Source organism: Puccinia triticina, chromosome 11A, assembly GCF_026914185.1.
Source record: "Puccinia triticina chromosome 11A, complete sequence".
In the NCBI taxonomy this organism is placed as follows: domain Eukaryota; kingdom Fungi; phylum Basidiomycota; class Pucciniomycetes; order Pucciniales; family Pucciniaceae; genus Puccinia; species Puccinia triticina.
The window spans coordinates 4,467,364-4,480,837 of NC_070568.1; the positions used below are offsets into that span (position 1 = coordinate 4,467,364).

A 13,474-nucleotide genomic window follows, 5' to 3' on the forward strand; every position below is an offset into this window, starting at 1 on the left:
TGATCACGTATCGTGAGTAGGAAACGGTTGCCGGATATGTCAGGATCAAATGGCCCCATAATGTCCGTGACTAGCAGGTCAAGGCGGTTGTCACGGGGTATGACTTCAGGTAAGGATTGCCGACACCTTTTGCTCTTGGTCTGTTTACAAGTTTCGCATATAAATGGTGTCCACTGCTTCAAATCAAAAGCCGGAACAAACCGTCTGAGAAAATCCTTCACTATTGCATCTGACACGTGGCCCAATCAACAGTGCCATTTTTAAGCCGGAGATGTTGACAAGGAAGATGATTGAGTGGAGACTGCACGGGCCGTAGAGGAAAATAATTGAAAGGAATGAGGTGTTATGACCCAGGAACGATGTAAGAACTTGGCGACAATAGAAGCAAAACCGGAGACTAGGAGAATGTCATGATTCGGGAGGAAAAAAGGATCGAAACCGGAAAGAATAAGTTGTCCAAGGCTAAGGAGCGTTCCGGTCATTTCCGGGCTGTATAGGACCTGCGGTATCGTGAGGGTACCATCCCCATTGACCATCTTGAGGGACCCACTGTGTTTCGCCAACATAGAGCCATCGGACGAGGCCAATCTCAGTTTCATTGGAGGAACGATCAGTGACAAAGAGAGAAACGAGTGAAAAGATCCGCTCACGTGATGGGTCGCCCCAGAATCCAAAACAGTGCCATCGCCGGTGGCACCCGTCGCATCCGCACCCACAGCTGAGCGAACTGCCGCATTCTGATCATGTCCTGTGGGAGGGCCGTTTGGGGGTGCAACCTGGCGGGCGAAACCGGAAGCGGGGCAACCATATAAGGGAGTGTTTGGCAGGGGCAGCTTGGCATCACTGCGGAGTGTTGGGCAAGACGATCTCCAATGGCCTTGTACTCCACAGTACGAACACGGTTTCCCATCAAAGAGTGATTGATTGGATGGGGCTTGATTTCCTTTTTTGATGTTGTTGAGTGCGGCCAAAATGTTGTCGACTGTTGGGTGGCCAGGTTTTCCCACATTAGGTTGCCTGTGTGATGTTTGAGAAGGCGTTGTATTTGGCGGATGTTGAAACCGGCCAGATTGATGTTGTGGAGGTTGTTGCAACCTGGGGGGATTCCAATTTGGTTGTTGATGTGAAAATGAACGAAAGACAGACACGTTCTGGGGTTGATTGCTGTTGAACCAATTGGTTTCACCGTATGCCGGTGTAATGATCGTCTGAATGTCCCAAGCGGTGACATCCTTCTTATCCCCCAGTTGAAGCGAGATATTTTGAAATAGTTGCGATTGAGACATTGTAGATGGAGGTGGGGCGATTGCTTGAAGAATGAGGCCTTCAACCAAAGGAGGAAGGGCCGCTTGTGCGTTCTTGAGACTCGCAAATACATCAAAGACTTTGTTGAACAAACCTTGAACATTGGCTGGGTCAGTTGTCGGTCCGGTAATTTTGAATTCAAGCAACCGGTCGATGAGCTCCATTTGTCTGAAGCAGATCGTCCCCTGGAAATTGGACTGCACAGCTTCAAACGCATCTGTTCCCTTCGTGTGTCTATCAACAAGCGACGAAAGCTCGTCGTGGACCGTGATTTGTATGAGATATAAAAGGCACGTTTCTTCCTGAGCCAATAGTTTCCTGAAGTTTTCCCAATTTTCGAAGAAGGCCGCATGACCAAGTGTCAATAATATCACTCGGGAGAGATCCCGTTTCCACTTGTTAAAGTTTGAACCCTCCGCCAAAAGTTGTTTGATTTTGGATTTGTAAACACTGGGTTGTTGCAGAAACTTGTTCCTCGGAGAAATCTTGATTGCGGCAGGTTTTGCCATGAAAGTATTTGTTTGTTCTGGATTGAAGGTGATAACCGAGGTTGTCGGTGACTTTTTGGACGGATAATGTAATGGAGATGTTTCCGGACTAGACAGTTCCCGATGTGTGTTGATTTTAGGCCGATATGCTGGTGTTGGAATGGCAATTGCAAACGGTAATCCAAAAGGATTCCTAACTATTCGATGGTCGGTCAAGAACGGGGTCGATGATGATGCACTTTCGTCTATGTGCCGTGTTATTACTTTTGAAAAGACGTATGAGATTTCTGAAATAAAGGGAGATGGAGGGCGATCGTCGTCAAAAGGGGTCGGTTTCTCCTTGACTGGTGATGGAGGTAATGGAGGAAGGTTGAGGAGGGCCTTGTATGCCTTTGTTTGCTTCGGGCGCTTCGCTCGTGTTGGTGGAGGTAGTGGTCCCGCTAGTTCCGGTTGTTCTCAACGAGTTTTTACCATAAACCGAGTAGAATTGTGCCAAAAGCCGATGAAAACAGGCTAGCGTCGTAGTAGAGTATTTGTCTCTTAATCTGTTGTGTGTGAAAGGGAAAAACCCATGACCATACATTGCTCCTCCCCGCCCACCTCTTGACTCCTCAATACTCCAAATGTGGAGTTTGCACACCCCACACTACAACAGTGCACATGTGGATTTTGAAAAGCAAAAAAAAAACAAAAAAAAACACAATCATTTTTGTGAAGAGGCCAGGATATGTGACCAAACTGGGGTGGCACTGCAATCCAACCTTGACTTACCTCAGACTTTCACCCCAATTACAATAGTTTATCACCATTTTTTTCACGAAATTCAAATTAATTACAGCATTTCCAAGAAAATGAGTTTCACTAATTTTACTGCAACATAACCACATTCCAAAATTCTAAACCCAATAATACCAAGTTGACTTTTACTTTAATTTTTTATATGAGGGCATGTAATGTGAATTACAAGAAACTCATTTTTTTTACAGGAATTACATTCAAGAATGGCAATTTTGCTTTCCTATCATTTGACATCATTAAACAGGAGCAATTGATGAGTTGGACTTGGGTGAAATATCATTTCATCATATTTTTTCCTCTAGTTGTACCTAGAAAACAAAAGAATTCTACACAACATTGTGTTGACTCCCAAATCAATTCTGACTGACTTTTGACTCCCTTCTGCATCCACTTTAATTAATTTGTGGATGAGTTACTGATGCACATCAGGCTCACATCCAACCAAAACTCACATCAAATTCAGCTCTGGCACTCCCTGGGGAGTGGGAACATATCTCCCCTGGTGACTCCATCATAAGTTTGAACCATGTGTAATAGAAACAATTTAACAAAAACTAGCAGATTTTTGGTGTGCACCCTGAAAATCAATATAAAAATAGTTTGTGAGAAACCAACAGGGTATGTGTTTACAAAGAGGTCAAAAATCATCACCATCAAAACATGAGGAACTTTGGTCAATATTGAGGATCAAGTAAACCTTATCATTAAATTGTCCTTGTTTCCAGCAACGGTGGGCCAGCTACCCTAACTGTAGCTTTAGCGTGGCGTAGCGTAGCGGAATTCCGCCAAATTTTAGCGTAGCGTTAGCAGATTGCGCCTTCCCTGCGCTAACGCTACGCGCAAAGGGTGCGCAGCTAATTTAGCTGTTAGCGTAGCGTTAGCGCAGATGCGCGCAATTGCGCTAACGCTACACACGCAGGGCGCAAAAGAGCGCGCGCTATGGTGCACCACAGTGCTTTTAGCTGAAAAAAAGGCCTTTTTTTCCGCTAAAAGCGCTGTGTAGTGACTGTAGCGGCGCGCTAACACTAACAAACAATTGGCGCCCTGTTAGGGCCGCTGAAACGTAGCGCAGCGTAGCGGCGCTAACAGCGCGCTAACGCTACTCAAAATGGGCGGGCGCTTTTTGCCGCTACGCTAACGCTAAGTGGCCCTGTAGCGTAGTGTAGCGTAGCCGCCCACCGTTGTTTCCAGGATAGGTATGGCATACATTTTACACATACATTATACAATAAGTGTTGTTCAAGTTAATATCAGAATATGTTTTGGTAGACATGAACCTTGCCTTCAAACCAGTATCTAACTGAGATCCAACAAAATCTATAACTGAGTTCAGAGGTGGCACTTGTACGCAAGTGCCGAGAAAAATCCTATGGTGTCAGTTTGTAGATTGAAGGATGAGGAAGCTGTCTGGATCTCCAGCTCTCAAACTATGAGTGGGTGGGCTATGTAGTATGACATGTATGTCATAGGATACATGGGAAAGTCCCCACTCTGCTCATGACATTACTTTACCTCCCCCTTTTCTGTTTTGACTAATTGATAATTAAGATTATAAGAAGAAAATCCTCCTCTTTTTGCTCTGCATTCTGTCCCTGGGAGATGTTAAAAAATGCAGCAGTAAAAAGCTTGCCCTCTGACCTTTTTCTCTGCATCTGCCAATGCTTGGCCGCTGCCTTTGGGAATGGCAAGTAGATCACTGCAATTCTTCAGATTTTCCACTGGCTTGGCCGCTTGCATGAGTTCTCCTTGGGTCCACACCCTTTCTAACTGACTAGGTATCAAGAAGAACACCAGAAAACAAATTGCTGAACCTCCAAAGGCCTGAACATCCCAACTCCCTTGTGAATCCCACTCCACACCCAACCTTTCCGTTGACCTCTCTGATCCACAAACAGGGCATAGCACGGTGTTATTTGACATGTTTTTTGGGCCCCTCAAATACTGATTTGTTGAATATTCAATTATTTGGAGATATTCAATGGAAAAACTCCCAAAATGCATTAAAAACACCTAAAAATTACATTTTTTGTGTTTTTGATTTATTTTGGCCAATTTCTGGGCCGTATAATTTTGAGGGGGTCATCTGTCAAAAATATCATGGTTCCAAAGGCGCTTAGAATATTGCCGGGGGCATATCTCATAATGGCAGACGCACCATTCAGAGTGCCGGATGCACTTTTCATAGTGGCAGACACACTTTTCATAGTGCCAGACGTGCTTTTCTTAGTGCCGGACGCACTTTCCATAGTGCTGGAAGCATTTTTGATAGTGGCGGACTCACTTTTGATAGTGGCGGACTCACTTTTGATAGTGGCGGACTCACTTTTCATAGTGGCGGACGCACTTTTCATAGTGCCAGACGCACTTTTTGCAGTGGCGGATGCACTTTTCAAAGTGCCAGAGGCAGATTTATTTTTGTGTTGCACCAGAAGGGCTGGTAGAGGGCCTGTGCAAACTAATCTGGGGCCTTTGAGAGAAGCTTTCATTGTCCCTCTACGCACCCCTTTAAGCCATTATTCAAAATTTTTTGAATATTCAAGCTTAAATTTGCCCAGGCATTATTCAACTCAAATCAAATTCAAATAAAAATACTAGAATCAATTTGATTCAATGTGCTATGCCCTGTCCACAACCAGGATATCAAACTGAACCCCCCTCCAAACCCCAGAAAACAACAGGACAACAGAACCCAAACCTCTCCAACTCCAAAACCTTGATTATCCCTACTCCAAGACCCTCACACTCCTGATGGACACCAATGAGGCAGCCCAGATCAGCCATTAACTTGCAAAACTAATGTGGACACTGAAGGAGTAGCAGTACCAAAAAGAGGCAGCCAAAGCCACCTTGGTAGAGGTGGAGAAAGCCCCAACCCTAACCCGCCCTCCAAATGTTGCCCAAATGAAAAATATGATGGCAAACACAGAGCAAAGGCTCTATGTTTGCTTGCCAGGTTGTGATCTACATCAACCTCAATGGCCCCTCATTCCCAACCAAAGCTGCCCAGATCCTGTTTGCCATGTTTCATATGTCTGGGCCGCCTGTACATTGATGAGGCCATGTTGGGGGGAAAATTTAGGTACAGTGGACAATTTTTTGGCATCAGAACATGAGTTCTATGGGTTGTGCATTAGTAGGTATTATGACTACTGCACATCCCTTAAATCTCAGGTTCTGAAGCCATAACATTGCTAAAAATTTCAGGGTACGTATAATTTGCATATGTGAAAGTTCATTTAAGTTTTCAGACTTCTGTGAAATGTAACAAAAAAACTATCCAATTAGACAGATTTTTCCTACTAAGACTGCCGCACACCCCTTATATCTCATCTTTTTATGCCACACCATGGCTCAAAATTTCATGGCAGAGAGAAAATACAGAGTTTAAAGATCCCTGAAAGTTTTAGACTGTTTGAAAATGTAACAATAAATTAATTCAGCTAGCAAGAATTTTCCTACTAAGCCCGCCGTGCACTCCCTGAAAATCCTAGGTACGCAAAAAACCGGGTACATTAATTACTCAATTGAAAATTGAGTTTTTTGAAATTCTGATTGCATGATATTCATTTTCATAATTTCAGATGAATTTTGATATCATTTGCGTTGCGTAAAAATGAGTGGAAAAAACCCGGGTATGTACGCGGAAAAGGGGGTACACAAAAACCGGGTACGTTTAGTGAGATTACCGGCCGGTACTTTTATTAACAACCTTTTTTATTTTTACTGTTTTTTTTTTTATCTCATAATCATTCTTGGGGACTTCTTTTCCACCCCTCTAGCCAATCTCATGACTTGAATTCTGTGACCTGAGCTTCTGCATTGAAAAATGTGGTGCCAAAACAATACATAACCCACTGTGTACAGAATTTGCTGTTAAGTAATTTGATTCCAAACAGAACAAGAAAGCGGAGCAGGTGCTTAGGGTTCCGTTCAATCACCGCTATGTATGATTATTTTTGTGGCGGAAAGCGGAAAGTTAAAACAGCGGTGTGATTGGATCGTTCTGCATTGGGTTCGTCGGTTGCGGCCTCTCAGCCAAAGGGTAATATCTGGTCTACATCTTTCCCAATGGTGTCAGGAGCTTGATGTGATCTCCTGGATTAGAAATGTGCTGATTTGGGCGCTAGTGTCGCACTGGGAGTGGGACGGAGCCAGAGACTCGGAAGAGGAGTGATCAAAGGCGTTGGAGGTGCCGGGATCAGACGAGCGACGGGAATGGCGATTGTGATCGATGAGGGAATGCGTATGCTTGTAGACTCTTATAACAGAAGACGTTATTTACTTGATCATGAATTGATCGTGTAGGAGAGGAAGTGTGATGATTGCCCAGCTGTCCTCCAGTGGCTCAGAGGAGACTTGGATGTGGTGAATTTTATAATTTTTATCCATCGGGGAAGTCATGGGCGACTTGGTGAAGTCCGGGTGGTAAATCAAACGGTCAACAAGGCACTCGACCATCGCAACTTCTTCAAGAAACCACCACGAAAATCGGAAGATACTGACAAACCGAGCGACGGACGACTCGAACCGATTAAACACCAACTGCGATCACGAATCAGGCCAAGTCACATTCACCGAACGTCTGATCAGGAGAACGAACTAGTGTCACCAGCACCACCGCCACTTCCGGAGATATCGACGTCATGGCCACCAAGCCAAGACTCTTTACGGCTTCCAAGAAAGGCATGCTCGCTCCACTTCAACATCGGCTTCAACCTCATCCACATAACTCTCGCACTGATTCACATCTCATCCCTTAGGCGAAAACTATGAACTTCGCGCCGGACTCAACTCGCAGTATGCCGATCAAAGGAAAGATTCGATCAAGAGAGTGATTGCTAACATGACAGTCGGAAAAGTACGTCGAAGAATGCATCCCGCTGCCCTTGGCTCCAAACTCTATACTCTCAATTGGACTTTATACAATACTTCAGAACTGACCAGCCGATCCCCCAAATTTCGTAGGACGTTAGCGGGTTATTTCCTGACGTCCTGAAAAATATGCAAAGCGACGACCTCGAGCAGAAAAAACTGGTCTACCTCTATCTCATGAACTATGCTAAATCTCATCCTGATCTGGTCTGTCGCCACCTCTCTGAATTTACGGATTTCCAAACACAACATTCCACTTAAGCTGAAATCCTTTTACGATTCCGTTTAAAACAATCACTCTCACTCGCTCGAATTGATCAGGTTATCCTCGCCGTCGTAAGTCATCTTGCACACTCATTCACCCCTCAAGGTCGAAGCAGCGGTAACAAAACGCACGTACCTCCTAACAATCCACCTTTGTTTGACTTGCTGAAAATGATGTTAAATTTATGTTTTGATCGACTCAGAATACGTTCGTCAAGGTCAATTTTACACCATCTATTCACCGTTCTCTGTATCCCCTTCATGCATTTCCCAAGCTGGATAAACTCAATTCGAATAATTTTTCTTTCGATCGGTTAATTCACCCAGGACACCGAAGATCCCAACCCATTGATCAGGGCGTTGTCGATCAGAACGATGGGCTGCCTGAGAGCAGAGAAGATACTCGACTACGTTTGCGACCCACTCCGCAAATGCCTTCAAGATGACAATCCGTATGTCCGCAAGACAGCTGCGATCGGGGTGGCAAAGCTGTACGACTTGAAGCCAACACTGGCACTGGAGAATGGATTTGTAAGCCAGCTGAAAGAAATGGTTGCCGACAGCAATCCAATGGTGAGTCCTCATTTGATCAATCGATATCCAATTCTTTCTAATCGCCTTTTGCTATCAATCCATACGAATCCCAGGTGGTAGCCAATGCTGTGACGGCCTTGACGGAAATACACGAGTCGGCGATCGCAAACGACCCTTCAGAGGGTGTCTTTATACTCGACTCAGCGGTCATCCAAAAACTGTTGGTCGCATTAGGCGAATGTACCGAGTGGGGTCGGATTGCACTCTTGGGAGCAATTGCCAAATACCGCGCCACTGATGCTAAAGACGCCGAGCAGATCTGCGAAAGAGTGGTCCCTCAATTCCAACACGCCAACGCCAGCGTCGTCCTTGCTGCCATCAAGGTGACATTTTCCTCTCTATCTCTTCTAGCCGATTGATTTGACCTTTTAGTCCAATGACTCATCTCCCATTACGGACTGTTCTCTATTATTAGGTCATCATGATCCACTTTAGGGAAGTCCGAAGGGAAGAATTTGTCAAACAGATCATGAGGAAAATGGCACCTCCCTTAGGTATATCCATCCTGCTTTCCGATTGGGATGCATCACCTTCCTGATTATTTTAAGTATCACCGCACTGGATGGTAATTGTTTTGAGATGATAAGGAACTGACTGGGCTTGTTTTGTTTTCTTCTTGTTCTCCAAATTACTACAGTTACCTTAGTTTCATCCGCACCCGAAGTCCAATGGGTAGCACTAAGAAATATCAACCTCATTTTACAAAGGAAACCAGACATACTTCAAAATGAAATGAGAGTATTCTTCTGTAAATACAACGATCCAGCTTATGTGAAGGTTGAAAAGCTGGATATCATGGTCAAACTGGTAACAGAGAAGACGGTCGATACACTATTGAGTGAACTGAAAGAGTGGGTACCTTTGATTGGTTGAAGTGACATCTGGCCAAGATTAATTCTCCTCGGCCGGTTAGATATGCTTCAGAAGTCGATGTAGAGTTTGTCCGGAAAGCTGTGCGGGCAATCGGACAGTGTGCCATCAAGATCGATGACGCTGCGGAGCGGTGCGTGAATGTTTTACTCGATCTGATCTCGACTCGAGTGACCTACGTAGTCCAAGAAGCCATCATCGTCATCAAAGTATGCCCCATTTCCAGTTCCAGTCTGTCCGCCTGCCCGATATTTATTGACTGACTGATCATCGGGAAATTGGCAGGATATCTTTCGCAAATACCCTTCACGGTATGAAGGCATCATTCCCACACTGTGCGCGAACTTGGATGACCTTGATGAACCTGAAAGCAAAGCCTCTTTGATTTGGATTTTGGGAGACTACGCTGAGAAAATCGACAATGCAGACGAAATCTTGGCTACCTTTCTGGATACATTTGTCGACGATCCATTTCCAGTTGCGTCTCCAAAAAAAAAAGGCTTCTGCTTGGTTGGGGTTCAACGATCTTGAAGCCGTCTGACTTTTTTTCCCTTGCTTGATCAAAAAGGTTCAATTACAAACCCTCACAGCGATCGTCAAGTTGTTCCTGAAGAAACCAGAAGGCGCGCAAAGTCTGGTCCAGAAAGTCTTGTCATTGGCCACCAAATCGAGCGACAGTCCCGACATAAGAGACCGAGCATACATTTACTGGAGACTATTATCGACTGATCCTGAAGCAACAAAAGTCAGTTTGTTTCCATGCACCTCCCGTCCACTCGCGCATCGAGCCTCAATACAATGATTGACTGTTGTTTACTTTTTTGTTGCCTCGGGGAGATAGAGGGTAGTCTTGAAAGCAAGGCCGATGATTTCACTCCAATCTTCATTAGTCTCGCCGGCTCTATTGGAGGAATTGATCGATGAGATCTCGACTTTGGCCTCCGTTTTCCATAAGCCTGCCGAGACTTTTATTGGAAGAGGTAGATTAGGTGCCGATGAAGTACAGAGAAAAGCCAACGAGTTTCGTCCTATTTCTCTACATTCATTCTTTCGAGAAGCCCAGGCCGATTGACGAACAATTGGTTCATGTTTTTTTTAAATGTATTTGTTTGGATGATAGACGGGAAGAAGATTTCTCACGAGAACGAGCGATAGCGACGGTAGTCCAAGGCCAAAACGCGGAAAATTTGCTCGACTTCGACGATGATCCGGTGGATGGCGAGCCGGCGATGCTCTCGAAATCGACGAATGGATTGGGCTCGTTGACTGGAGGAGGCCTAGCATCCACTTCGACCAACGTGACCAGTGCGATGAATCCCTTGGACGATTTGCTGGGCCTGTTTGACTCCTCCATGACTCTTTCCTCCGCCTCTCAGAATCCCCCCAACAGCTTTGCTCAAGTCGGCTCCCATCTTCCACCCTCTTCCGCTCCTTCTTCTCATACTGGCTTCAATAACTCTAACAACGACGATCCTTTTGGACTTTTATAAAACTTCACTCGAACAAATTCACCCCAAGAGAATAAGAAATCTTACACTTTTTTGCATGTTTCTCTCTTAAATTATGATCATGATAGAAATGTATTCGACTTGACCTGGTAGCTCTTTTGTTTTCTTCTCCTTCTGGTTTACTATTAATTTTGTTGCTGCTTCGCTCCAGAAACATAACTGTGTACATACGAAAAGTTTCTGGTCAATACAACCAAACATCCAAAACAAAATCCAGACTCTTTGGTGTCCTCTCGATGAAGAACCGCAGTTCACAGAAACAAGTGCCTGTTGTCAGTGATGTGAAGATGACTCGAGTTGTTACTCTAGTCAAACCGCCAAATAATCACAAGGCCTGTCAGGGCTCTCAAGGTTTGTAGAATCATTGACATGTATAACACGCCTGGGTCAACCTCATGGCAAGGATTGGATACATAGGATGTAGTAGGCTTAATCTTTTCCCTCCAACCATTTGTGATTTCTTTCTCAGCCAACATTTTGACTTTGTGCACCAGTGCCTCCCTGCGGGAGGGGCTTCGCCGCCAGCCAAAGCGAGCCTGTGTTAACTTTAGCCCTCAGCTCACCTTGCCAGATCTCAGGCAGAGCACCATGTGACAGCTTTATAGCGAAAGCCAATTTGGCAGGGAGGTCAAGGACAGAAGCGCAGGCACAGAATACAGAGTAGCTCTCGAGCTCAAGTTGGCTCCACATGTCCAACCTCAGTGCAGACGGGCCCTCACGCAGTGGGTGTAGGGTTTTGTCACTTGGGTCCGGGAGAACGTCACCTTGCAACAGGTTTGGCGCTTGAGGGTTGCACCTGGTATCTTTCAAAAACCCAGTTTGTTCTTGGAGAAAAATCCCGCATTATTCATGTACTCCGCCATAGTAAACACCTCAAGATGTCTGATAAGGCTCTGGGTTTTGTAATGGAAAAAAAATTGTTTTGATTTCTGCCAACATTGGGATAGCAAATTGTGAAGGTCTATGGACATACAAGACACTTCAAGATTGATTCCCATTCCGGACAAGACAAATATTTGAGATGGTGGGGTGACTGTTTTTGTTTTTCTAGATCGGTACATTGAGCATGATAGGCAATAGAGTAGATATATATTTAGAGCAATCAGGGGAGGGGAACGAAGATGGGCTGTTTGACGAGGGTAGAGAGGACGACATAGTTTGGTTCGTTGTTCTGGGAGATGAGGCCATGGCGGACGAAGAAGTCGATGAGGACGGCGGCAGCGTCAGGTTTGAACATGTGCAACCTGAGCGCCTCAGCAAGCTCATCAAAGCCCATCAGTCTGAAGTCTACGCTCTCGCCGTCGTTCGGCTTGGGCACGATTGTGTTCTCGGCCGGCAGCTCTAGCTCGTAGGTGTACTGAATCTCAGGCTTTCAGTGTCCAATCCCAAAGAGAAAAAAACCACGTCAATTCAACAAGGACATTGAGTGTGGCTCAAATCCGCTTACATGGATCCAGCCCTCTGGGCTGCGATGGGTATAGCTGATCAGCCCAGTCGGCCGGATCCTCGATCGGACTATCTCTTCATTGAGACTGGCTTCCTCGAAGGATTCCCGGATGATCGTCTCGAGTTCAGTCTCACCACTGGTGATCCCTCCTGCCACAGTATCATCCAATTTCGATGGCCATCTTCTCTCACAATTTCATCACTACAAATATTTTCTCTATACGTTTCAGCATCAGCATGTAGAGACTCTTTGCTTACGTTGCTTTAGTCGCCGATCTCCTGGGGATCCAAAAGAAGTATTGGCCATTTTTCTTGATGTAGGCTGTTATTAATGTATCAATCAGGGATGATGCTCATGATTTATTTATTTATTGAGGGGGGGGGCACACCCGTTAGATGAGCGCCAAAGCTCATGAACCCGAACAATCCGACGGCGGCACGTTCGATCCTTAATGCAAGATTAGCGCCGGGCTGCTGGAGCGTCTCCTCAGACTCCTCTGGGTCGTCCTTTGGACCGTAGACTGAGTAGACTTCGTTCCTCCAACCTAGATACCGCCAATATATACATACATAAATGACAGATCGAGCTGGTGAGTAAATGTGATTGGGAGGACTGACCGAATAGTTGGTCGGCGAACAGCCCGGTTTCCTTCCAGCCTCTGACCAGCCTATCGAGGTGTTCTTGGCGGGCCTCGATCCGATCCTCAGCCTGATTGATCCAGTCCTCAAAGCTGACCTTCGAGGGCAAGCTGACTCCCGTCTCGTTGTCCTCCTTGACCGGATAGAATAATTTCCAACAGGCTTGGTTGTGGATCCGGGTCATGTGTTGGTTATCTTCGACCAACGCCTTGAGGACAGCCGGTCTGAGGAAGCCGATCGGCAGACGAGAGTCCCTGTCTTGGGTGGCGCGATCCCATGGTGGCTGATGGTTTTTCTTGCTGGATGTATTGTGATCTAGTTGGTCGGATGAGTTGGAGCGGGTCAGGTAGCTCGAGAGTCGCTTGATTGTCTGGTGGCTGTTGATAGTTGCTTGGTTGATGGGAGCCGCTCTGGATGGCTTGAGTCCGTCGAGTGTGTCTGGCAGGTGGAGGTAGAAGGGGACGAGGGTCTCGCTGCCGTCGATCGTTGTTGGGTCTTGGCTGACGGGGGGATGGTTGTGACAGCTCTTGAGGACGGGCAGCAGACTCATGGTGGGGTCTGTGACAGTGCTGCACTACTGGGGTGTCACAGGGTTGGGCTAAGAATAGAAAATATTTACACCCTGGATTCCGTTGGAAAGATGGATGATTGAGAACAACAGTGCAGAGAGTGGCCTTCTCTTAAGCTCGA

At 45.8% G+C, this 13,474-nt stretch overlaps 2 protein-coding genes across 2 annotated transcripts; one reads left to right on the plus strand and one right to left on the minus strand.

The window, feature by feature from the left end:
* Nucleotides 1–7,234: 7,234 nt before the first annotated feature.
* Nucleotides 7,235–10,681, plus strand: PtA15_11A412 (uncharacterized protein; the record flags this gene model as incomplete). The annotated part of the gene is made up of 14 exons (XM_053161318.1): nucleotides 7,235–7,274; nucleotides 7,352–7,449; nucleotides 7,557–7,670; nucleotides 7,785–7,799; nucleotides 7,931–7,945; nucleotides 8,055–8,300; nucleotides 8,375–8,644; nucleotides 8,737–8,815; nucleotides 8,959–9,172; nucleotides 9,235–9,400; nucleotides 9,477–9,668; nucleotides 9,760–9,936; nucleotides 10,033–10,211; nucleotides 10,312–10,681. 14 exons carry the CDS (start codon nucleotides 7,235–7,237, stop codon nucleotides 10,679–10,681), a joined length of 2,175 nt encoding a protein of 724 aa, XP_053025276.1.
* Nucleotides 10,682–11,801: 1,120 nt separating this feature from the next.
* On the minus strand, nucleotides 11,802–13,334 carry PtA15_11A413 (uncharacterized protein; the record flags this gene model as incomplete). The annotated part of the gene is made up of 5 exons (XM_053161319.1): nucleotides 11,802–12,068; nucleotides 12,147–12,327; nucleotides 12,404–12,467; nucleotides 12,535–12,690; nucleotides 12,764–13,334. 5 exons carry the CDS (start codon nucleotides 13,332–13,334, stop codon nucleotides 11,802–11,804), a joined length of 1,239 nt encoding a protein of 412 aa, XP_053025277.1.
* Nucleotides 13,335–13,474: the final 140 nt, after the last annotated feature.